Genomic DNA, 27,917 nt, shown 5'->3' on the forward strand with positions numbered 1-27,917 from the left:
TTGACTCTAGATTTCCTTCTCAACCTTAATCTGGAGCAACTTTCATTACATTTGACTTCTTTTGTGGGTAAATCCTACCCTACTGTGACCCTGTTTGGAAATTAATTTCTTTTGTGCCAAATATATTTCAGCACCACAAAAGTCATGTAGAAATTAAACCCACTAGCTACCTCCAAGTCAACAGTACTGGTGACAGTCTCACTTCATTAATTTTAAAATTGTGTTTATGAGTCTTCTAAGGTTATGAAGGGCATATATTCACATCTAATCTTTCCTTTTGTTTTTTGACCCAATGACAGCCAAAACGAAGGTTACAAAAATTATTGCTAAATGAATTCAACACAATTAACTGAGGGAGAAACCTAGCAGTGTACTAGAAACCTTTCTCAGTACATGTTAAAGAAATTTGTCAAGTTAATCAAGTAAAATATACTCAATGCACAATATGTTGAGTTGCTAGTTTTAAAAGTATTTGTCATGTTTAACATCAGAATTTTTAAAAAGTCAACAAATCCCTGGCTTACCACATATAAGTTTAATTTACTACAAAGAAAAACCATCTCTTTTGAACTATAGATTATTAATTGGAGACAAAGAATTTTTAAAAAATCGAACTACATAATATTCATTAATTTGACAGAACACTTACTTTCTGTTATTCACCAAATCTTTATGGTATTTCTTTAAAAAACAAATAGAATTTCAGCTTTTTTTTTTTTTTTTTTTAACTACATTTATGTTTTGTATGTGGTGCTAAGGATCAAACCCAGTACCTCATGCATGCTAGGCAAGCACTCCACCACTAAGCCACAATCCCAGTCCTCTTTAAGGTATTTCATTTGGCAAAATAAACTGAAAATTCTTTAATCTTGAAAGATCTTACTTGCATTTTTTCCAAAGCAGATAATTCAGGTTTTTAATTTAATTATTTTGGTACTAGAAATTGAACCCAAGGGTGCTTACTGAGCTACACCCTCAGTCCTATTATTTTTTATTTTGAGGTGGAGTCTTGCCAAATTGCTGAGACTGACCTTGAACTTGTAATCCTCCCACCTTGGCCTCCCAAGTCTCTAGGAGTACAGGCCTGTGCCACCATGTGTGCTAGATGATTCAGGTTTGCATTATTTAGCAAATTATTCAATGGAAGTTTTAAATGGTCTTATTCTGAGGCCTAATTTTCTTTTCTAATCATTTCAAGTTCCTAATAAGGTGATTATCAAGTTTATTCAAATAATTTCTGCACTAATATTCCACATAAGTGTAAAGGCACTTGCTATATATTTTATAAAACGTTTCCATGAGAAAACAGATTAAGATTACATAGAATTCCTGGTAATACAATGTGTGAATTCTTGGGACATTTTCTAACTATATTAAGAAGAAGGTGAGTTATTTGGTATCTGTGCTTTGATTCCTGTTCCTAAATGACTGTTAACTCTAAACAATACATTTAAAATAGCAGTGAAGTTATGATGCATGTATTACGACCTGGTCAAACTGTACATGAATAGACAAGACACTAATTAGTTGATATCTTTGGTTTAAATATAATTATTCGATAAACAATTAAAAATTATTATTACTGACATATACTAGGTGAAAAAAATAATACATTTGTCAGACTTTACTTGGACACATAACAAATCACTTGGGGAATAATGATTTCAAAGAGCAAACATTAGTTACAACAGATATTGGTAATTGTCTTCTAAGTCAGCTTACTCTTACTGGATGTAATGTTTATATACGAACATATCACTTCGTCGGAGGGCAAGCTTGGTATTGAAGATGAATTGTTCTTACATACAAAAAACATATAACCTGACAACCATCATGTGAGCCTCCTCCCCAGTACATCCTGTTCTAATCACCAATATCTTTTGCTTGGAATACAACAGTGACTGCCTACAGATCTCCTTGCTTCCACCCTTGTCACCAACACAGAAGTCAGAAAAAATGAAGTTATATCATACTAATCCTCTGCTCCAACCCTTCCAATAGCTCCATTCTAACCTAGCACTAAAACTGAAGATCTTAGAGAGTTGATCCCAGCTACTTCTTTGACCTGCTCTCTTGCCACCGATCCCTTGTCCACTATATAACAGACATGGTGGCCTTACTATTCTTCTAAAATGACCAGTATGCTTTTAATGCAGAGCCTCTGTAAATTTCATTTCCTCAATATTTCCATATTGTCACTGTTGTTTTGTGGACTGCCCTACACAAAACAGCACCCACCCCCTGCCAAGTCAGCAGACCCTGTACTCCTTCACTGCTTTATCTTTTGCCATTGCACTCATCACCATCTGATGTACTTTGTATTCTTTTTATTGTTAATCAGCTGTCTCTCCAGACCTTGAGGCCAGGCATGTTGTCTGCTTTGTTCATTGCTCTGCCCCTAACACCTAGAACAGTTCCTGGCTTATTGCCAATAAATGTTTGCTTAGAGAAGGAATGATTCTAGCACCAAAATTATTCTTTCTATACTAAAGAGAACAAAATTCTAGAGAAATTGCTGATTCTAGGATGGGGCCCAAAAATAAACAGAGATAGTATGGAATATCTTTTCAAATTAGAAAGCAGGCAACACTATAGGAGTTGTATCAAAAGGATTGGAAGAAGCAGATGGGGCAGTTTGAGCATTTATTAATAGCTATGAGGCCTCTACAATGAGAACTACAGACGCTAAAAGAAAGAAATTAAAAGAAAACTTAGAAGATGGAAGATCTTCCATGTTCTTGGATAGGCAGAATTAATATTGTCAAAATAGCCACACTACCAAAAGTGCTATACAGATTCAATGCAATTCGAATTAAAATCCCAATGACATACCTTACAGAAATAGAGCAAGCAATCATGAATTCATCTGGAAGAATAAGAAACCCTGAATAGCTAAAGCAATCCTTAGCAGGAAGAGTGAAGCAAGGGTAGCACAATACCAGAACTTCAACTATACTACAAAGCAATTAGTAGCAAAAACGGCATGGTGTTGGTACCAAAATAGACAAGTAACATCATGGTAGCAGAATAGAGGACACAGAGACAAATCCAAATAAATACAGTTTCCTCATATTAGACAAAGGTACCAAAAATATGCAATGGAGAAAAGATAGCCTCTTCAACAAATGGTGCTGGGAAAACTGGAAATTCATATGCAGCAGGATGAAACTAAACCCCTATCTCTCACCCTGCACAAAAATCAACTCAAAATGGATCAAGGACCTTGGAATCAGAGCAGAGGCCCTGCATCTTATAGATGAAAAATAGGTCCAGATCTTCAACATGTCGGCTTAGGACCAGACTTTCTCAACAGGACTCCCATAGCACAAGAAATAAAAGCAAGAATTAATAACTGGGATAGATTCAAACTAAAAAGCTTTCTCTCAGCAAAGGAAACTATCAGCAATGCGAAGAAAGAGCCTACAGAGTGGGAGAAAATCTTTGCCACACATACTTCAGATAGAGCACTAATTTCCAGAATACATAAAGAACTCAAAAAACTCTACACCAAGAATACAAACAACCCAATCAACAAATGGGCTAAGGAAATGAACAGACACTTCACAGAAGATCTACAAGCAATCAACAGATATATGAAAAAATGTTCAACATCTCTAGTAATAAAATAAATGCAAATCAAAACTACCTTAAGATTCCATCTCACCCCAATTAGAATGGTGATTATCAAGAACACAAGCAACAATAGGTGTTGGCGAGGATGTAGGGAAAAAGGTACACTCATACATTGCTGGTGGGGTTGCAAATTAGTGCAGCCACTCTGGAAAGCAGTGTGGAGTTTCCTTAGAAAACTTGGAATGGAACCACCATTTGACCCAGCTATCCCACTCCTTGGCCCATACCCAAAGGACTTAAAATCAGCAAACTACAGTGATGCAGCCACATCAATGTTCGCAAGTGCTCAAGTCACAATAGCCAGATCGTGGAACCAACCTAGATGCCCTTCAATTGATGAATGGATAAAGAAACTGTGGTACATATATACAATGGAATATTACTCAGCCATACAGAATAATAAAATTATGGCATCTGCAGGCGAATGGATGAAATTGGAGAATATCATGCTAAGGGTGATAAGCCAATCCCAAAAAACCAAAGGACAAATGATCTTGCTGATAAGCGGATGGTGACACATAATGGGGGGTGGGAGGGAGGCAAGAATGGAGGAAGGAGGGACTGTGTAGTGGGAAAAGAGGGGTAGGAGGGGTGGGGGGAGGAAAAGAATAACAGAATGAATTAAACACCATTACCCTATGTAAATGTATTATTACACAAATGGTATGCCTCTACTTCATGTACACAGAGAAACAAGATGTATGCCATTTGTTTACAATAAAAATAAATTTAAAAAAATAACAAATAGTTATAGTTGCAGAAAACAAAAAAAAAATAGTTATAAGGGACTGAAATAATCCAGTATGTTCAACTTCTGAGTTCATAATGATTCTAGAATTTAAAAAACCCCACACTGATCATCTCTAGAGGATGTCAAGGAACCAATTCATTATTTTGAAAACCAGTAAAATTTAATAAAGGCAAAGAATCAAGTTTTGACCATTATGACTTTATAATTGATCATGTTTGTTCTGTCTTATTTCTCATCTTTAGATTATTTTGAAGTAAATTCAAGACACATCATTTAATCCATAATATTACAGTATGACCTCTAAAATACTCTTCTAAAACATTATAATGCCCTTTTCACATTTAAAATTATGCCTTAATATCAAATGACCAATTTTAATTTTTTTCTGATTATATCATGATAGTTTCCTATTGATACTGTAACAAATGACCAAAACATTTTAGCTTAAAAACAACACAGTCTTTTTTTCTTATAGTTCTCTTACATAGATATTGCTGGATCAAAATCACAGTATTGGCAGAGATGTTTTTTTTCTGCTGAAGGATTTAGGGAAATTCACTTCCTGGCTTCTATAGGCTGCCCAAATACTCTGGTTTATGGCCAGGTTCACCAACTTCAAAGACAGCAATAGCAGATAAAGACTTTTGCACATTGTGCTGCTCTGGTCCTGTCAACATTCTTCCCCATTCCACCTCTGAAGACCCTTATGATAAACACTGAGTTCCACCAGGATAATTCCCTTAACTTAAGGTCAACTGATGAGCAATCTTACCTCTATCTGCATCCTCAATTCTCCTATGCCACATAACACAACATATTCACAGGTTTTGTGTACTAGAACATGTACAGTTTTGTGGGTGGTGGCTTTACTCTGCTTACCATATATCTCCCACTGCAGTATTAAATAGGATCCAAATAAGGTCCACATGTTACACTTGTCTCTTAAATTTCTTCAAATCTATAATTCTATCTCCACATCCCTTGCAACATACATGCAGAAGAAACCAAGTTTCTATATGTATACACACATATGCATGTATGTGTATATAGGTATTTATATATATTTGAACTTTTTCTATGTTAGAGTTAAAGGAAATAGAGGACAACTAAACTGTTTCATTTTTAGAATGACACTATAAGGTGTCATTACTTTACAGCTCAAGAACATAAGGCTCACAAAGGACAAATGACTTGCCCAAGGATGTGTCGAACAATGAAATTAAGTGAATGTTTTCTGAACGACTACTACGAATCAAGCAATGTGCTGGGCTTTACCACCATGAACAAGACAGATACAATTTCTGCCCTCATGAGCTTAAAGAAGGTTACAGATCAATATAGTCAATTATGTTATAGGAGATGCTACAGTTTGGATCTGAAATGTCCCTCAAAGGTACATGTGTTAAACAGCTTGGTGTCCCCAGCCCAAGGTGCTAGTAGAAGGTGGTGGAACCTTTCAAAAGTGGGGCCTCGTGGGGCACCCACACTCATTGGGGCATGCCCTTGAGGGGACTGTAGGATCCCAGCTCTTCCTCTCTTTCATTCTTGGTGACAAGGTGATTGGGTTTCCTCACCATGCATTCCTGCAACGATGAATCACCTTGCCACACACAGGCTGAAATGTAATGGAGGCCAATTGATCATGGATTGAAATCTCCAAAACTGTGAGACAAAATAAACCTTTACGCTTTAAAACCAAAGCTAACTAACGTATGGTATAAGCACTAGGAGCCAGAAAACTACTGTTTACTTATAGAGATATTCAGTCATTTACCAAGCATACACTGAAATCCTACACAGTGGCAGGCACTGTGCTACATGTGAATGCACAGAAGAGGACAAGAGTATGACTGGTCTTTTCCCTCAGGGGGTATAACACCCACCCCTTTTCTAGTTGGAGGTACCTGTGATTCATTTCAGCCCAGACAGTTTGTTGAATATGTGAACTCAGTAGAAACATCAAAGTTAGAAAAACTGATTCAGGGGTCACTAGCATACTAAGACATTTGAGTCATGGGAGTGAGAGAGTTTATGAAAAGTGCAGCATGAAGGAAGAAAAGTTCCTTAGGTAGAAAGTAAATAATAAACATTTTAGGGATAGACAAAGGTAGGATAAAAGCCAGCAGAATATATCATAGAAGCCAATAAAGGGAGGAGAATGGGGAATCCTGAACCCAGAACCATGTGTTTGACTCCGAAGCCTACAACCCTGTAACATTCATTCATCTAATATTTGTCATGTATTAATTGTTGCCAAGGTCTGGCTTTGCTAGTGACTGCCTTCATACATTATGTGAAGGCAGATCTCCTCAAATTTGATCTAAACCTAGAAATACTAACTTCCAGGACAGTTCAGAGGTGGGCAAGTGATAACTGAGATCATTAACTTCTGCTATTTTATTTTCCCTACTGAGCCTACAAGGACAAATTTAGGAATAATGTATGAAAGCATTATTTTTTAAAATTTGTTTATTTGTTCTAATTGGTTATACATGATAGCTGAATGCATTTTCACACATTGTACACAAATGGAGCATAACTTCTCATTCCTCTGGTTGTACATGATGCTAAGTCACACCAGTAGTGTAATTATACATGTATAGAGGGTAATAATGTCTGTCTCATTTTACCATTCTTCCCATCCCCACTGCCTCACCCCGCCCCTCACTACCCTCTACATAATCCAAAGTTCCTTCATTCTTCCGTACCCACCCTCCACTATGAATCAGCATCCACTCAGCATGATATTCTCTAGTTCTTTCCTTTTACCTGCAAATGCCATAATTTCATTCTTCTTTAAGGTTCAGTAATATTCCATTGTGTATATGTACCACATTTTATTTATCCATTCATCTGCTGAAGGGCATCTGGGTTGGTTCCATAGTTTAGCTATTGTGAATTGAGCTGCTATAAACACTGATGTGAGTGCATCACTGTAGTACTCTGATTTTAAGACTTTTGGGTATAAACCAAGGAGTGGGATAGCTGGGTCAAATGGTGGTTCCATTTCAAGTGAAAGCATTATTTTTGATTTACACTAGTGTCCTTAATAGCTTAGATTATCACCTTTCAGCCCTTCATGTATTCTGTAAATGACAAATTAAATTTCCTACACAGAGTTCTTTATTTCCCTAAATCTGGCTGCCTATATTTTTTAATCAATATAATTTATGGATACAAAGTTCTTGAAATAAAACATATAAGACTGGATATCCATGTTTTGAAAAATACTTAAAAGACTTGGTTTATATTAAAAAAACACTCTATAAGAGAAACACAACCGCAGATTTAATACTTTTGCTACAAACAGGAAAAAAGCACTAAATCCATTTTGCTGTAAAAACTCCACAGAGCTATAAAACTTCAACCACTATAACTGGATTAAGATAAAGCAACAAAGAAAATTATGGGATTCAATCTAGGGATAACTGTAAAGTATTTCTGATTCCTTATTTAAAAATCCTGTAATATTTCAGTCTCATTGTTAGAAGTTAAGGCTTGTATTGAAAATATCTATGAATACAAATGTCCCCACAGTAAAAGAAAAAAGACAAATGTTCACAAGGCAGAAGTCACCCATGAGTTTACAGTGTGAAAAACAACTGGCTCAAGTGCAAGGGGTGTTCCTGTTGAAAACAGGGAGGCTAATGCTATACTTGTATAAATAACTGGGCTACATCAAAGTGACGTTCTGGCACTCTTGGGGAGATAAAGTATCATAATTCAGTGTCTCAGAATATGTCCTCAAAGGTATGGCAGAAATTTTACACATACTAAATTGGGCAGCAGTGATAGCAGCAAGCTTGCATATTATTGTGCACAGTCAGTGCTTTCTCCTGTGTCCTTTCCCCAACCATGCCAGACAGATGGTGGCCAAGACAAGCACAGGATCTGTGCATTTTGTCTGTCAAGCTCCTTGCTTTGGATGAATAAACAGCAGTCTACTCTTTGTAATCCAGGCATGAAATCATATCCAACAGAAATGGAAAAAGTTAAGCCAAGATCTAAGATCAGAGAGAATTATGAAGAGGTTTATGCAATTTTTATTAAATGGAATCAAGGATTTTTTTTAACTCAACGATTAAAAGCAAAATTGGACAGATTAAGCTATTATCATTTTTCTAAGCAGCAGAGAATGCTGGTATGTATGCCATAAAGAACTGGAACAGGTGCACCCAAGGCTAAGTATCAAGTATTTCCGCAACTTCAGGAGGTTAGTTTCTTCCATTAGCAACCAGTCTTTCAACTTTAAGAACACAGATTAAACTAGATCTAGAGTGTCTTAATTAAAGTGAACATGGGGACTTGGATTAGGGTCAGTTCTCTTTTTAATTTCTTACACCACACATCAAAATTCAGTACACACAGACTTGTCTTTTTTCCCATACTGACCTTATGTAGAAGATTTCAATTTGGTCAGAGTTACAAGTAAAATAAACCCAGAATGTACCTTACAAAGACATAAAATATTAACATATCTGGTTTTGTCATCGTTCAATTAAAGTAAAAAAAATATCTATCACAATATACACAGAATTTTCTGAATAATCTCAATATCATTGCAACTTGTAATTTCAAAATGGAAAGACAAGTCCATACTTTAATTGTGTGAGGCCAATGTGCTTTATGTTATTAAAAATTAAAAAGGAATAAAGAACAAAGTGGGGGACAAAGAAAATATTTTAAGAAACAAAAACAGAACTGAGTCATAATTCATTACCTTAGGGATACTAAAGAGGATACTGATAAAGTTTTATAGGTTCTGTAAAAGCTAAAAGTATTTAAAATATTAAATCTGTTGAATTTTGCTCATATTGGATAAAAAAAACTTGTAGGAACATGCATTAAAATTATGTCATACTCACCTTAAGTCTAGAGTTCTGGCATATCATGTTTCCTAAGTAAGGAAACCAAAATGGGTTTGGCTTTTATCATTTTTCTATTAATTTGAATCTCATATAATGAAAAAGCAGTCTAAACCCAGAGATAAAAGAAGGTGGTATCTATGGCTTAAATTACTCGTACAAATAGAATCTACATCATGTAGGGAAAAAAAATCAAAGTAGAAAGGAAAAAAATTAGGGAGTTTTCCCCATGTCAAACAATATTCACAATGTCTCTAATGATGAATACATGTAACTGTAAAATTTTAAAATCAGAAATGTTCTCACATTTTTATCACTATTACTAATTCTGTTAAGATCTAACTCTCATTTAAAGTCTTAGATCTCTGAAATAAAAGAAACTTTATTATCACTATTCAAAAGTATGTTTGATTTTCACATTTTTTAAAAGTGCAGACTGTTGCTCAGCTCTTTAAGGCTGGAGAAAGCAATATATCTAACATAATGACATAATGCTAAGACATACTTGGGTTCACAGTTTATTGTTTTCTAGATGGGACATCAGAAATGTCATCATTCTGGATCTTATGTATCCTCACATGTAAAACAGCAATAATAACTACTTCACAATATGAGAAGGTAAAATGAGGCAATATAAGTAAAATGTTTACTTATGGTTCCTTGAATTTTAAGAAATACTTCATAAATGTCAGTTATTACTATGCTTTGACATAAGATCATAGTTAAGAAAGAATCCATGATCATGAAGTACTTAGAGAATACATTCAATGTTTAGATCCAGGAATTCTTCTGGTATGAAAGATGCATTCAGGGAATGACACCTGCCTCCAAATGGTTTATCTTTTGAAGGATGATATAAACAAGCAAATGTGCACAGTGTCCTAAGATTAGTACTGAAATGGGTGTTCACAGGCCCCCCACAATAGGGCTTTCATCTACTGTGCAGAATTATCAATCACAAAATTTTTCTATTCATATGGTTTAAACCTGGAGTTAATGTACTTTCTGTAAAGAGCCAGAGAGTAAACATTTTAGACTTTATGGGACTTTCAGACTCTTGCAAGTATTCAATTCTGTCACTGCAACATGAAAGTAGCCACAGACAATGTGTAAAGAAATAAGCATGGCTGTGCTTCAATAAAACTTTATTTACAAAAACAGATGGTGGGACAGATGTGAACAAGGACCATATTTTCCCAACTCAACACCCGATTTAAAGCATATGCAATTTGTAAGATGTAGTAATTCTTTAGAAAAGCATGTATGGACAAATATATATATCTTCTTCTTTTATAAAAGGTTTAATTTGTTAATGTCAGGATGAAAGAAAAATAGAAAGAAGAGCTTTGACAGATGTGTACTTGAAGTCTTCAACAATGAAATAAATCCCAATAAAAGAACATTTAGAAGAAAGCAAGCAGGTGGTTAATGATTGTTACTTTTCATTTTTCCTAAGAATCATAATTTTAAAAAACAATCTACTCATTTTACAAGAAGATACAAGATATTTAGATACTTCACACATCAGTTTTAAAAATGGATGGCTACACTCAGGCCTTCATGGCAAGTGGACTATACAAAGATATCAAAATGCAGGGGAGCAGATGGCAATAAAAGATTATTAGTAGAGATGAAATACATGTGACTGGTAGGATTTTACTTATTCATATAAAAATTTTAAGATGGAACCAGTAAATCTATCCATCTTAGCTAAGCAAATCTAGTTATCTCGATTTATTAGTGTAGCACGAAGCCTACAATGAAATTTGGGGTGGTTGTAGAAACAGTAATTTCCTTTCTCACCCCTATCTCCTTTAGACTTCAAATAAAAGATAGAATTTATATCCACTTATAACTGAGATGCACATCATTCAGTTTTGATCTAATCAAATCAAATCTCACAAATATATCTAAAACTTCCCTGAAAAAAGAAAACAAAGAACATATCAGATCTCTCCAAAGCTCTGTCCATAATGAAGTAAATAAGCTTGTCTTTATTGCTAAAATGCAGCACACAGCAGAGGCATGGTATGATTAAGGGTCAATCTTAATCTTAATCTTAGCTAAACCATCTGAATTTCAAGAATGAAATTTAGGGTGCAAAGAACATGTTACTGTTACTTGAAACAAATCTTAGCAGTTGCCAGGTACCTAGTTTATCCTATCTACCCAAGGAAGGAATCCTTTCTATTTCATCCCTGCTACTAAAGAGATCTAGATCCCTTTAATATACCTAAGAACATGATTATCTTGAAAATAGGAAAATATACTATTCAGAGTCAAAATAACTAGGGTCATCTCCCTATAGGATTCTGTACAATTCCTCTGACTTCTCTCAAACTGTTTCCACATTGGTAAGATGATATGTATTTTAGTTGTAATGATATTACTTAATGTGTACTCTGAATAAAGATAATTTTAAAAATTCAAAATACTACAAAAACAATTATTACTACCAGTAAAGGATACTCAGCATTTCACAGGTAAATGAGATAGTTTATTCCCCTCTGGGATACCTGCTGTGTTCATAAGTTCCAAACCCCCAAATAGGGTTGGTGAATGGTTCCTCTAGTCAGAGTGCAGCGGGACCTAAAGTCAACTTGGTATTTATTTTGAAATTGAAATCATGCCTTTTTTCCTTTCTCATTTGACCAAGAAATTTCCTTTGTCCCCCAAAGACCTGAAACTGATCACAATCTTTATTATTTATAGCTTATATCATTTATTTGAAACACAACTTACATTTAAAAAAAGTTTTATATCCGTTAAGAGTCCCTGCCTTAGGCTAAGGAGAGCGGTAAGAATGAAGGAAAGAAGGACTGTATAAAGGGAAAAGGGTGGGAGGGGTGGGGGGGAAGGGAAAAAAAAGAAACATCATTACCCTATGTAAACGTAAAAAAATAAATTAAAAAAAAAAAAAAAAACTGAAGGGAGAACAATAGAGGAAAGAGACCAGACAGAGGAAGAAAGGGAGGGATAGGGAAATACTGGAGAATGATATTGGTCAAATTATATTGTATATTTTGTGCATGTATAACTATTAACAACAAATCCCACCATTATATACAACTATAATGCACTAATAAAAATGTGGAAAAAAAAAAAAGAGTCCCTGCCTTTACTACATATTAAATCATCTTTCTGTTTCATAAAAAAGCAGTTCATTAATAAAAAAAACCTATGTACATAACACCTGCTTAATATAAAGGGAATGATGCCTTAGAATAAAGTAGGAAAACTCATATTTGTTCAACACGGAGTATCAGAGGTCAAGAAAGTTGAATATTAAGTGATACAATACTATTGTGTATGGGGGATATCACCATAATATCAGCTAAATGCCTTTATTTCCCTCGGCAAAATTCCTGCCTCCATGGATGCATAAAAGTATAACAAAAAAGGCCACTAATTTCTTGCCAACATCAGGGGACAAAGAATAAACAGGACTCAACTGGGAGCTGTGTGTATATACAATTAGAGAAAGCATGACAGTGGTATTATTCTAACATGCCGTAAGAACTGCTAATGAAAACAGCCAACAACATTTTCAGCACAGCTAGATAGCACTAACTACTGGGAAGAAAACATAGCAAGTGTTTTATTCTAAATGGCTCTATAAAATAAAGCAGTACTATTTCTATAGAAAATGATAATTGGATATTATGACTACATAATTCAATGATTTTTGGCCAAGAAATTGTAAGTTATTTATTATAGATATAGTGTTAATATATTTATTAAGCATCATTAAATATCCTCTCAAATATTGTGAAACTGAAAAAGAATAAAATGTTATTTCGGGGAAATACACACATGAGGAAAAGCTGCATAAATAATGTAGATATGTTATAAAAGTAAACTTTAACTTTTTTCTCAAGTATAGTACAAAATGCAATCAATCCAAATTTATATGTTGCAATGTGACTTATTACATAAAAAAATCCAAATATATATTCAACCAATTTTCTCTGTCATGGTCTGGATTGCTGAAAACCAAGTAGAGTCCTCCTTTGGAATACATTGGGGATTGGTTCTAGTACCCCTATAAGATACCAAAATCTGCAGATACTCAAATAGGCAGTAGCATTTGCATATAACTTAAGCATATCCTCCTGTGTACTTTAAGTCATCTCTACATTACTTAAAATAACTAATACAATGTAAAAGCCATAAAAATAGTTGTTATATGGTATAGTTTAGGGAATAATAACAAAAAAACTACCTGTATGTGTTCAGTACAAATGCAATTTTTCTTCAAATATTTTCCATCTCAGGTTGTCTGAATCCATGCAGGAGACACCCTATACACAGGAGTTGACTGTATGGCTTCTCGAGGCTGAATAAAATCCTATATCAGTGTTTTAAAAGAAATGTTCTTAAGCACCCCACTGGGAATCAAGTTCCCTTGGAAACAGTGGTTAAAACTTGCATTCCAGTCAGGACATATTCTAAGTACTCAGCAGTTATGGTCCCCATAGAATTCTGGCCATGCCTATTGCCACTGCCCAGAAATATTTATTATCACCATCTCTATACTAGATCACTTCAAACACTTCTTGCATGGCATTCAAGACTTCAGTCTTAATTTCTACAGTGAAATCATAATGTCTCTTAAATACATGACAACTATAATGATCTTTTAATAATACAAATCTGATTTCCCACTACCTCTAGTTTACAAATCTTTTAATAACTTCCTCTCAGCATCAAGTCCATTCTCTTACGGTCAAAACTCTTTCTGATCAGGCCCCACATTAACCCAATTCTCCCTCTTGCCACTAGACAATCATGAACTACATGCTTTTCCTTCAAGAAGCCAAGTTCTCTCAAGAGTTTTGTATGTATTATTTCATCTTTAACTTAGCTTCTTTCTAAAAATGTTTAAGGTGGTTGACTATGTGTGATTATGTTTTAGGCACAAACATTAAAATCACATTCCTGAATAAAATAAGATTTCACTATAAATAAATATATATTCTACCTCAAGATTGTATACTAAAACTTTACTCAAATCTCCCTTTCTTCTTTCCATTGATCTGATCTTCATGTCTCTGACCTGGGTTCTGTAATCTGATTTAACTCTTCTTTGCAATTTTATTTTCTATGTTATTACTTGTGCTTTGCATCCAAACTTAATTTGTCCACCTTGATGAAACAGGTGAGCCTATTTCTCTAAGATTCCCTCTGTACTCCATTGCTTGGTTCCTTATGTGCCATAATTTCCACATTCTTTGAGGGAAAAAAATATGTAAGTTTTTTTTTCTTATTACAGGGCTCCAGAATTTTAAAAAATTTAAAAAACTACTGGATAGAAGTAATATAATACTAATTATGGTACTGCTTATGCTCACAAACTTTAATTCTTATGTGAGTTTAATGCTTCACGAGACTGGAGTCTCTTCCTTGAGCAATTTGGTATTTTTAATAGCTGGTTGGCAGACAGTGCTTCCATCTTTACTCAATGACTGTTAACGGGAATTTCAAGTCTAGTAAGAGAACAGAAGAATACTTTGGCAAACTAAAGCTGTACCCTTCAAATTAAATGAAGATTTTCAAAATAAGAAAAACTGATCTATCCACTCACTCTCTCAATGACATTTAGAAGGTCCACAAACTGCCAGGGATTGTTCAGGGGCTAAAATTAGTAAGACTTGGTCCCTGTTCTTCAAGGGATGTAAGAACAGTGGTAAAAGATACATATTTGTAAATAATTAAAATAAAATGAATGTTATGATAAAGACATCACCAAAGTTTTATAGGAACATAGAGAAAGAACAGGTCACCTAGTTAAAAGATTCAAGAAACTTCATAAAGAAGGTACCAAATGGTCTTCAAGGGTGAACAGAAGTTTGTCAGGGATGGAAAGGAAAGCATTACCAAAAAAAAAAAAAAAAAAACCTGCAATGGTATGAACTCAAAAGTCTATCGTGACTGGACTATAGGGAACATGAGGAACAATCTTACAAAAACAAGGCTAGAAAAGGCTGGCACAAGGTTGCAGGTGACATTGAGCCCTATTACGAAGCCAAATAGTTCACCTGGGCAGCAAAGAGCTCCAAATGTTGTCAAGCAGGAAGTCACATGACAATTGTTTTGCTGGATGGCAACAGTGAAAATTATTAATGCTTTGGGAAAGGAATACAGGGGACATGTAAACTCTCAAGTATTCTCTATGTACCTAGGCACTTCAATATGGTATTCTACTGGTCTTCACAACAATGCTATAGGAGACTTTTCTTAGATCCATATTTTACTAGATAAAGAAACTGCAGGCTAAAACACTCTAGCCTTTTAAAATTCATAATCTATAGGGCACACATTCTCATTCTGTAGAGCCACCATCAGTCAGAAAACTAGGTTCAGTGAACAATGGGCCTGATCTCTCAAGGCACTACTTATTTTCTAGCAAAGCAGAATATTTTCATTTTGTGTATGATTAAATTAAAATTAGTAAATTAATGTATTCCGACACATAATGGCTCTTTGTGACTTTAAGAATGGATTTGTCAAAAACATTTGACTATATTGGTAATATTTTAAACATATTTGCATCCAGTGGTCTAAATTTACCTAATCTGGTATCCATAGGTTACACAGGATCTAGGAAAAGCATTACATAGCAAGTTAGTTCACCTACAAAACCACAGGAACATATTTTTAAACTTTTACCACTAAATTTACAAAGGTTTTGAAAATACATATCGAATCACTTATTAACTATATATGATATGAAGCTTTCATACATAAAAATTTAATAGAAACAAATAAAATGAATTGAAATTTAAGTTTACAAAAGTACAAATGCTCAATTCTGAAAAGTAACAAGAAAAATCTCACCTTTGGTATATTTTTCTAGTTTCAAATCAATGTTTCTAAAGGGACTATTACAACCTTGTTCACGTTAGTAGTGTTGCCAAAGACACAGGGCAGAGGCAGGAGTTTCCTAGCTGGCAAGAAGTTCAAGCTTGGATTCTTACTTCTTTTCTATCTTAGTATTTTCATCCAGAATGAACTTTTGAACGCTTGGCATCCTAAAATATTAACCTGTGTGTGTGTGTGTGGTGTATGTTAAACTATACTCCTGAGAAAAAGCAGATCATTCAATCTAAACTGTAATACTGTTACATACACACCTAATTTTTACTTATCAACTGGTTTAGCATTACAGTATTTTTGAAAGATTTCTGCATAACACAGGCTATGTAACACCACAAGTGAAATGATCTAAGATTGAAAGTCAGAATTTTAGTGGATATAACAGAAACCATGACAGGCTCACAATACACTGGTAGTTTCATTCTGTTGCATATGGATTTCCAATTCTCCCAGCACCATTTGTTGAAGAGGCTATCTTTTCTCCATTGCATATTTTTGGCCCCTTTGTCTAGTATGAGAAAATTGTATTTATTTGGGTTTGTATCCGTGTCCTCTATTCTGTACCATTGATCCACCTTTCTATTTTGGTACCAATACCATGCCGTTTTTGTTACTATTGCTTTGTAGTAGAGTTGAAGATCTGGTATTGCGATACCCCCTGCTTCACTCTTTCTGCCAAGGATTGCTTTAGCTATTCTGGGTTTTTTATTCTTCCAGATGAATTTCATAATTGCTTGCTCTATTTCTGTAAGGTACATCATTGGAATTTTAATTGGAGTTGCATTGAATCTGTATAGCACTTTTGGTAGTATGGCCATTTTGACAATATTAATTCTTCCTATCCAAGAACACGGGAGATCTTTCCATCTTCTAAGGTTTTCTTTAATTTCTTTCTTTAGTGTTCTGTAGTTCTCATTGTAGAGGTCTTTCACCTCTTTTGTGAGATTGATTCCCACAAATTGATTTATTTTTTTTGAAGCTATTGTGAATGGGGTAGTTTTCCTAATTTCTCTTTCTGAAGATTCATCGCTTATGTATAAAAATGCCTTAGATTTATGTGCATTGATCTTATATCCCGCTACTTTACTGAATTCACTAAAGAGATCTAAAAGTTTTCTGGTGGAATTTCCTGGTTCCTCTAAGTATACAATCATATCATCAGCAAATAGGGATAGTTTGAGTTCTTCTTTTCCTATTCGTATCCCTTTAATTTCTTTGGTCTGTCTAATTGCTCTGGCTAGAGTTTCAAGGACAATATTGAAAAGAAGTGGTGAAAGAGGGCATCCCTGCCTTGTTCCAGTTTTTAGGGGGAATGCTTTCAGTTTTTCACCATTTAGAATGATATTAGCCATGGGTTTAGCATAGATGGCCTTTACAATGTTAAGGAATGTTCCCACTATCCCAATTTTTTCTAGTGTTTTGAGCATGAAGGGGTGCTGTATTTTATCAAATGCTTTCTCTGCATCTATTGAAATAATCATGTGATTCTTGACTTTAAGTTTATTGATATGGTGAATTACATTTATTGATTTCCTGATGTTGAACCAACCTTGCATCCCTGGGATAAAACCCACTTGATCATGGTGCACTATCTTTTTAATATGTTTTTGTATACAATTTGCTAAAATTTTGTTTAGAATTTTTGCGTCGATGTTCATTAAGGATATTGGTCTGAAATTTTCTTTCCTTGATGTGTCTCTGTCTGGTTTAGGTATCAGGGTAATATTGGCTTCATAGAACGAGTTTGGGAGGGTTCCCTCCTCTTCTATTTTATGGAATACTTTGAGAAGTATTGGAATGAGCTCTTCTTTAAAGGTTTTGTAGAACTTGGCTGAGAACCCATCTGGTCCTGGACTTTTCTTTGTTGGTAGGCTTTTGATGACTTCTTCTATTTCATTACTTGAAATTGGTCTATTTAAATTGTGTATGTCCTCCTCGTTCAGTTTAGGCAATTCATATGTCTCTAGAAACCTGTTGATGTCTTCGAAATTTTCTATTTTGTTGGAGTATAGATTTTCAAAATAGCTTCTAATTATGTTTTGTATTTCAGTCGTGTCTGTTGTGATATTTCCTTGTTCATTCCGAATTTTAGTGATTTGGGTTTTCTCTCGTCTTCTCTTAGTGTGGCTAAAGGTTTATCAATTTTGTTTATTTTTTCAAAGAATCAACTATTTATTTTGTCAATTTTTTCTATTGTTTCTTTTGTTTCAATTTCGTTGATTTCAGCTCTGAGTTTAACTATTTCCTGTCTTCTACTACTTTTGGTGTTGGTCTGTTCTTCTTTTTCTAGGGCATTGAGGTTGTTTATTTGTTGAGTTTTATGCAACAGAATGAAACTAAACCCATATCTCTCACCATGCACAAAACTAAACTCAAAATGGATTAAGGACCTCGGAATCAGACCAGAGACCTTGCATCTTATAGAAGAAAAAGTAGGTCCAGAGCTTCAACATGTCGGCTTAGGACCAGACTTCCTCAACAGGACTCCCATAGCACAAGAAATAAAAGCAAGAATTAATAACTGGGATAGATTCAAACTAAAAAGCTTTCTCTCAGCAAAGGAAACTATCAGCAATGCGAAGAAAGAGCCTACAGAGTGGGAGAAAATCTTTGCCAATCATACTTCAGATAGAGCACTAATCTCCAGAATCTATAAAGAACTCAAAAAACTCTACACCAAGAATGCAAATAATCCAATCGACAAATGGGCTAAGGAAATGAATAGACACTTCACAGAAGAAGATCTACAAGCAATCAACAAACATATGGAAAAATGTTCAACATCTCTAGTAATAAGAGAAATGCAAATCAAAACCACCCTAAGATTCCATCTCACCCCAATTAGAAAGGTGATTATCAAGAATACAAGCAACAACAGGTGTTGGCGAGGATGTGGGGAGAAAGGTACACTCATACATTGCTGGTGGGGCTGCAAATTAGTGCAGCCACTCTGGAAAGCAGTGTGGAGATTCCTTAGAAAACTTGGAATGGAATCACCATTTGACCCAGCTATCCCACTCCTTGGCCTATACCCAAAGGACTTAAAATCAGCATATTACAGAGATACAGCCACATCAATGTTCATAGCTGCTCAATTCACAATAGCCAGATTGTGGAACCAACCTAGATGTCCTTCAATTGATGAATGGATAAAGAAACTGTGGTATATATATATACAATGGAATATTACTCAGCCATAAAGAATGATAAAATTATGGCATTTGCAGCCAAATGGATGAAACTGGAGAATATCATGCTAAGTGAGATAAGCCAATCTCAAAAAAACCAAAGGACGAATGATATCGCTAATAAGTGAATGATGACACATAATGGGGGGTGGGAGGGGTTAGTGTTAGGGTTAGAGTTAGGGTTAGGGAGGGGGGGCAAGAATGGAGGAAGGAAGGACTGTATAGAGGGAAAAGAGGGGTGGGAGGGGTGGGGGGAAGGGAAAAATAACAGAATGAATCAAACAGCATTACCCTATGTAAATGTATGATTACACAAATGGTATGCCTTTACACCATGTACAAACAGAGAAACAACATGTATCCCATTTGTTTACAATAAAAAAAAATACACTGGTAGGTCTTAACATTTTAATCAGGCCTTTCAACAGTCTTTTTTTTTCTCATTGTTTTCAAAAATACATGTTATCACTCAATAAACAAAAGTATGACTAAAATACTTCTTAAAACCAGTAACTTTAAACTATTTTTTAAATTATAAAGTAAGAAAAATGCTTTACCTTTTGACCCAAAACATATCTGTACATGTGTGTGCATGTGTGGATTCACATATTTATGTAAATATACTAGAACCTCATTTCCATAAAACACCTTATTCATAATGTTAAAAATAATACATTAAAATACTCTGATATTTTCTATTTCATGCTATTTTATTTTTTTAAAATGCTGGCTACACAGGAGAGTACAAAATTTCCAACACATAAAAATCGTTAGTGTTTGACGAGATGGAAGTGTTTATTACCCTGATTTCATCATTACATGCTGTACACATGTATTGAATCATCACAGCACATCCCAAGAAGATGTATAAATATTTGTATCAATAAAAAGCAAAAATAAAAATGAATGCTGGTAACAATCCATTAAACTGATTTCAGAATGAACCAAGTGGATCACAGACTACAATTTAGTAATTTTTTCCCCCTTCCTCCCATCCATCTGGAGGAATTTAAAAATGTTTCTTTTGGTACTGGGGATTGAGCCCAAGGATACTCTACTTCTGAGTTTCATTCCCAGTTCTTTTTATTTTTTATTTTGAGAAAGGGCCTGGTTAAGTTGCTGAGGTTGGCCTTGAACTAGTGATCCTCCTGCCTCAGTCTTCTGAATCCCTAGGATACACGCATGTGCCACTGGGCCCAGTTTGTAGAAATTATCTTGAAATGATTCAATGGTAATAGTTTTTGGTAATCTCCCAGGGGTGGAAAGTGAAAAGAATCAAATCTCTTTTTTCCCTTTTTCATTGACACTAGAGCATAGCCATGAATTAGAAAGAAAAAGAAGTCTGTCATTCTCCATATGAAAGAAAACTGCCACTTGCCTACTTGCTTTATTTGGCCCTACCCTAGACCAGTCACTCACTTTTTTAGCCTTTACAACTCTTTTCTTGGCACTGTTTACACAGGTGAACTGTGAGGTGCACAAAAGATCCCATAAGGAGACAACATCATTCTCTAAATCAAAGAACTTTAAAACTTGTATTAGGAAGTTCTTGAAACTAGCAAAGACTAAGTAAGAATCGATTTTGAGGTGTTGTTTATTTTTAAAATATGGTATACTTTTGGGTGGGTGGAATAAGAGAATTTGAGAGGTTGGGAATTTTGTGTCCTTAAAAATTTTTACAAAATAATGTAAATAATTAACATAACAACTTATTAAGAACCTATTTCCAGCACCTAGAACAAGATAAACAGAAGAAGCTCAAGAAACACTTTCTGACTTGATCTAAGGGTTATGATGTAATTCAACTATGACTTCACAATGGGAAACATGTTTTCTTTTTATAAAATTGTTATATAATATTATATAATATGTAATGTTTTATACTGTTATAATTTTGCTCAAATTTGTTTATGTTTTTTGGAAAAAAGCAAAATGTTCCAAATACTAACCATGTGAATCATGATTACAGTTGTTTGCTTTCATTATTAAAACAAATTAAATTAGATTTAGAGAAGAAAGGATTCTGTCGCCCTCTTGTGGTAATTTTGTTGTACTGTACTCGCCAGGAATTTCATATCAATTTATTTTTACGAGGCAGAGTAGTTATTTTGATCATAAATTTCTGAACTTCCAAAAGCAGTACATATACTTTTTAAAATGAAATTTAACTGAATTTGATTTCAGTTCATGATAATCCCAGCTTTTCTCTCCCTGTTTTCCCTCTTGTCTCTCCTCCCCTCTCCCATTTTCCTTCCTTTGCTCTACCAGACTTCCTTTTACTGGTCTATTAATTTACATTTCATTGGTTCTTTTTACCTATACATAAAGGTGAGGTTACCTGATGTACATTTACACATGCACATAACAATTTTCTAAGAAGTCATCCTGCATTTCCTCCCCTTACCTGTCCCTCCACTCTGCCTCTTGACCTCCTTCTACATTACTGATCTTTCTTTTATCTTTGTTATCCTGTCCTTCTCTCTCCTTTTCCTTTATTTTCCTCTAGCTTCTGCATATTAGAGAAAACATTCGACCTTTGAATTTCTGAGTTTGGCATATTTCACTTAGTACGATATTCTCCATTTTCATCCACTTACCAGCAAATGTCATAATTTCATTACAAAAGCAGCACATATACTTTTGTCCTCTGGTACACTTTCTGCTCTCCCTTCAGTTTCAACCTCAGATATTTGGTCTTTTCCTTGCTATTTTACAAAACATTATTCTGTTAGTTTTCAAATACCACACACACCAAAGGATTATTTCTAAAGGTTACTTTCTACATTAAATGCACATACAAAAATTATAGTGAATCTCCAACATCATACATAGAGTGGACCTAAGTGGCTGAACTTTGCCAGCATTTTCTCCCCAACAGATCTTCCTATCTCAATAGTTCAGAAATTTCAGAGGTAAATGATAGTCATCTGAACATTCTGTGTTTTTATTTTGATACCAGGGATTGAACTCAGGGGCACTCAACCACTGAACCACATTCACAGCCTTATTTTGTATTTTATATATAGAGACAGGGTCTCACTAAGTTGCTTAGCTCCTCACATTGCTGAGGCTGGCTTTGAACTTGTGATCCTCCTTCCTCAGCCTCCCAAGCCACTGGGATTACAGGCATGCCCCTCCGTGCCCAGCACATTTTATGTTTTTAAATGTAATAAAATCATCTTTTCTTTAAGACAGTCTAGATCATATGTAATGGCTTATCCTCCCCTTCTTCCCCCAATACCAATATATTCAGCTCTCCATATCTGCAGTTCCACACTGGTGGGTTCAACCAAGAGCAGACTGGAAATATTTGAAAGAAATAATTGTGTGTTTTCTAAACAGGTATTTCTTTTTTATCCCCTAGTCATTAAGTTAGAGATGATTTAAGTATACAGGAGAATGTAAGGTTATATGTGAATACAAGTCATTTCAAATAAGGCACTTGAGCATCTGCAGATCTTGGTATCTCTAAGGGGTCAGGGAACCAATTCTCCGTGGACACTGAGGGACAACTTGGACACTGAGGGATAACTGTACTTCTAGCTTTGTAAAATTAGCAACATGTAGCAAATGCCACCATGAAATAAACTATAAATAATAACACAATGACAAGGACCTGAACCAAGGCAAGGTTTTTATGATAGAGGACCGAGAAAAATTGAGAAATATTAAAAAGTAGAATCATTTGATATTAGTTATTATGAGACTATAGGGTGGGGTGGGTGCTAAAGTTTATATTCTAGTTTTGGTGACTGAGTAGATGTGCCATTCCCTGGGACGGAAAATAATAATTTCAGACATGTGGCATTTAAGGTACCACGAGGGGACAGCAAATAGAACAAAGTGTTTGAGGATATGGAGTTCAGTAGAGAGAGGATGGCAAATGACCAATGGCTAGGTAGCAAACAAACCTGGAGAGTGAAAAAAGATGAAGCTGGATTTGAGATTAGCAACATTTAAGTAGAGCTGCAACTTCCTGTTAACAGAGGCACTTCACTTACATAATCATAAACTTTGTTCATCTTGTGAGAAACAGGAAGTACTTTAGATCCCCTTATTTTGTACATAAGAAAACTTAGAGCATAGAGATTAAATGACTTTACTTAAAGCTATCATCTGTAAAAGTGAATGAGAATTCAGCATTCCAGGTTGTGCCCAAGATGTTCCATCCTACCATTCAAATATTATCTTTCTAGTATTATGTCCTTCTTCCCCTTCTGCTTCATAATTATTCAAACAAGAAGTAAAAGATTCTTTCTTCAATAATTGTTTCATGACTCTTGATGCTTCTGTTACTTGTATATATAATAAAAACAAAAATGCTATATTTTCAAGTAATATAACTGGTTATGAAATAATTCTCCAAATTTACAATTCAAAACATGTTTCCTGAGTAATCTGAGAAAAAGGAAAAGCCCAATTCTAGAATTATGAACAGCAAAAAGGGCAAGTGTATCAAGCTAACAACAGAAAATATTTATGAGACACTTCACAGAGCAAATAGCTACAGTTGTTCTTTATTGTCCTGTCTGAAGCTGATATGGTTGAAAACAGGGTTCACTAATAAATTCTAACATAATCCCAGCACAAATTTTCATTAATTACACTCACTTAGGAAAGCAAGGAGGAAGAAATTTCTCTGAAATACCTGCTTGGTTTGTCCGTTGCCAGTTTGGTGATTTGATGGCACTGGTAGATCCTACAGGCTTGAAGGCAGCAGCAGTTGTGAGGCTGGCCACCCCTGGCCTGCTGGAGCCTGGGCTTTCCAGAGTCTCAGGCATGCTCCGAGCTGAAGCTGCTGGGGAAGCCAATTGCTGAGAAGGCTCCTGAGAGTTACTGTAAAGGAAAGCAGGAAACAGTTTTGGTGAGATCATAGCAATCTAACTGAGCAATGACCCTTGCTTTTCCAAATCTATTGAATGTTTAAGGAAATCAAAATATTAATCAATTTAAAATATTCTAAAATCATGACAGGGATTGCTTCTCTTCAAAACAAAAAAAAGTAAAGAAAAAGAAGTGGTTTTTGTTTTATACTTTGGGAATTGTCTTTAGAAGGTTTGCCATGAGAAAGTGGGCTATTGAAAAACACAGAACCAATCTCTTTAAATGATAAGAAAAATTTTCCTCCTAATTTCTATCTTGACATTTCAGAAGAACCACTTAGATTAAAACAATTCATTACTGGAGAGCCCCTCATAAACACTATGAAATGGCATCCATGCCTCCTTTTTTGCACATTCTTCTGATATTTTATGAACTAAGTTTCCTTGATGCCTCACCAGTGACTCTTTTCACTTGCACCCTCACTCATTCAGTAAAATTTAAACACCTACTCTAATGCCAGATGTTGTGCCATGTACATAGTAACAAACAAGAGGCAACAAACCCTGCCTAACCTTATGTTCTGGATTCCTACCTAACACTAAGAAAGAAAGATTACCCTACCATTATTTTCTCTCAACCAGAGTTATTTGCTTAAGAAGAGGCTTTACCTGTGCTGGTTCTGGTTTGGTTTAGAAGATCATATGACTTTTATTATCATTTGTTATTTACAATTTTACACAACATCTCCAAAGGAAGTAGCAATTTGAGGTGGGCCAAACTACAAAATATAGGCTTTGGAATGACAGAATATGGCAGTGGTTATTTTTCTAAAATGAAGTATAATAATAATAATAACAAAACAATACTTCCTACAGCTAAACTTTTCAGTACTGGTAGCTTAAATAAATCTATGCACAGAAACACACTTCCTTCAATAACTGAAAACTGACTGCTGGAAGAAGAGGCTGATAAAGATGAGGTACTATCTAATGTCTTTAGCAAAATAAACACTCTCAAATTATACTGTTTAAGAAAAGATTACTTAAATAAAAAGAATTTTCAAATTCAATTATGTGTACTATATTACCAAATTTTGGCACCTAATTTGCCCAAATTCCTTTTGAATCTTGCAGTTGCCTATCCTTAGGCATGTAGGAACTTGACTGGTAAACTGGCCCCAACAGCAAAATAAAATTCTCTCAAAGATAAAAGTGGCTCACTGTGCCTCAGCATTTTTTTTTTAATAAAAAAAAAATAGTCTATACCATTTAGCTACTTTCCTCCTGAGAGTTTAGAATTTTGATGTGTAGGTAACAAGCCACTATTAAAAACCTTGGGTACTTAGAGTCTGACCAGCTTCTCTGGTAGACACCACTTGGCACAGTTTGCCACAACTCCTTGCTGGAGGAACTAAGCTTGTCCCATGAGACTCCACTGGGAGAAGACTTCTGGAAACTTGAGCTTTATTTCTTACAGGCATGTCCCATACACCTTTTTCCTTTGTTGATTTTGTATTCTTTTGCTGTAATAAATTTTAGTCATGAGTCTAACTACACGTTTAATTGTATAGGTCCTTCTAGAGAAACATGAAACCTGGGGTAGTCCAGGGGCACCTCTGACATTAAAAAAATTTTGAAAAATTGTATTAACGATACTTTAACTTTCTTGAAATGTACCTCATTCTTTTTTAATGGTGCATTATAAATATACATAATAGTGGGATTCATTATGCCATATTTGTACACATCCACAACATAATCCCATCGAGCTCATATCCTACCACCCTCACTCCTTATTTGTGCTCTCAAATTCAAGTGTAACAGAGTCATCATCTTTTGCTATTTCCTATCAGTTTAATGAGAAACTCAAACAAGATTGCTGTTAAAATAGACAATATAATGAAAGACTTATAGTACTTTTTTTTTTTTTTTTGTACTAGGGATTGAACCCAGTGACATTCTACCACATTGAGCTACATCCCCAGTCGTTTCATGTTTTTTTTCAAATTTTGAGGCAAGATCTTGCTAAGCTGCCCAGGCTGGCCATGAATTTGTGATCCTCCTGCTTCAGCTTCCTGAGTTGCTGAGATTACAGTTATGAACCACTGCACCTAGCATTTTGATTTTTATCATACATAAAAAGTATAAAATTGTATACTTAAAAGTAATGTTGAACACAATTATCAGTAAAAGCAACATAAAAACCATTAATGGAAAGAAGCATAAACATTATTGATGAGTGGTTAAAATGACACCTTTAAAAAGCTTTGTGATAAATTACTTTTCTTCTCCAAGCCTCAGTTACCAACATTAAAATAAGGATAGTACTTTGCTGGCTAGATTTGCAAGACACTTTGCTGCTCAAGTACAATTTTACCACAATGAATCCAACTTTTATGTTTAATTACAGTGTGCTAATTAAAAAAAAAAAAAAGAAAAAGAAAAGAAAAGAAGACCAGTAGAGTACAGGAAGGAGATCAGGGGAGAGAGAGGAGGAAAAGGGAAGGTACTTTGGAATAAGAGTGATCAAATCATGCTATTTGCATGCATAAATAAGTCACAATAAATTTCACTATTATGTATAATTATAATACACCAATAAAATCATTAAAAAAGATTTCCCTGAGGTTTAAATGGAATAATTATAAAGTATTTAGCCATCTCTAAGGCACAGAATGTGGGATTAACACATGAAAATGATAATTAATGTATACAAATAATAAAAGTAAGACTTATTTTTAATATTTTTATTTATTATAACTAAATAATTTCATGTGTGTGTGTGTGTGTGGTGCTGGGAATTGACCAGGGCCTTGCACTTGCTAGGCAAACACTCTACCACATAGCTACATCTCCAGACCACAACTAAAATATTTCTGAAACATACAACAGAAGTAATTTTTATTCTAGGATTAAATTATTCATTTGGATTTGACAAAAAATTAAAGTCAGTTCTAAGGAAAAAATTTATGACCAAGCAATACTAGAAATTATAAATAAAACAAAAGTAACAAACTGAAAAATAACAGTTTTTATGTTCAGTTATCTGAAGAAATTAGAATTTAATTCCAGGACAGCTGCCAGATAAACTGCCTTAGAAGAGAGTAACCAGGATTATAGAAATACAATACCAAGCCTAAAGAATTCTGGTTGTGAGAACTGGTAATACTGGCCGAGGTTATGAAAAAAACTCAAGAGAAGCATGAGCACGATCCTCATATCTGACATGTGGATTCACTCTGTATGGCTAGCTTCTTTTTGCCTAACCCCAATGAGTCAAATCTACAGTTGAATAGACTTGGTTCAATAAAAGGAAATACTTCTTAATATGTAAAATCATCCAAAGGAAAACATTTGTTCCTTAGGGTACCTTTCACGAAAGCCCTGTCACCAGAAGGTACTTGAACAGAGGATGGAAATGCCGTAGAATAGATATAACCATTAAGAAGGTGAAGGGCTAAGTTTCAGCTCAGTTTGGCATTCAAAGCCTTCAAGGCAAAGTCACAATAGACCTGCCTAATCACAACTATCCCTCTGTCAAACTGTATTCTGGCCATTCCCATTCTCTGCCCAAAATATTACATGTTTTCTAGGCATTATACACAATAGGTACTTCTCCCTTCCCTCTCTGAATTCATAGAAATCCTACTTAGGATTAATAGAACAATAACACCCATTTTGCATTGCACTCCATATTAAGCAATTAATGTATTATTTAACTACTCAAGTTTCTAGAGGTAGGCAAATGCTCTAACACATATCTACATTCCCAGACCACACT

At 34.8% G+C, this 27,917-nt stretch overlaps 1 protein-coding gene across 1 annotated transcript in view; it reads right to left on the minus strand.

The window, feature by feature from the left end:
* The window catches only part of Pdlim5 (PDZ and LIM domain 5), a 209,906-nt gene that overhangs the window by 29,664 nt on the left and 152,325 nt on the right, over positions 1 to 27,917 (minus strand). The window contains 1 exon segment of the mRNA XM_047565652.1: positions 23,962 to 24,149. Coding sequence (XP_047421608.1) covers positions 23,962 to 24,149 — 188 coding nt within the window.

Source organism: Sciurus carolinensis, chromosome 10, assembly GCF_902686445.1.
Source record: "Sciurus carolinensis chromosome 10, mSciCar1.2, whole genome shotgun sequence".
NCBI lineage: Eukaryota > Metazoa > Chordata > Mammalia > Rodentia > Sciuridae > Sciurus > Sciurus carolinensis.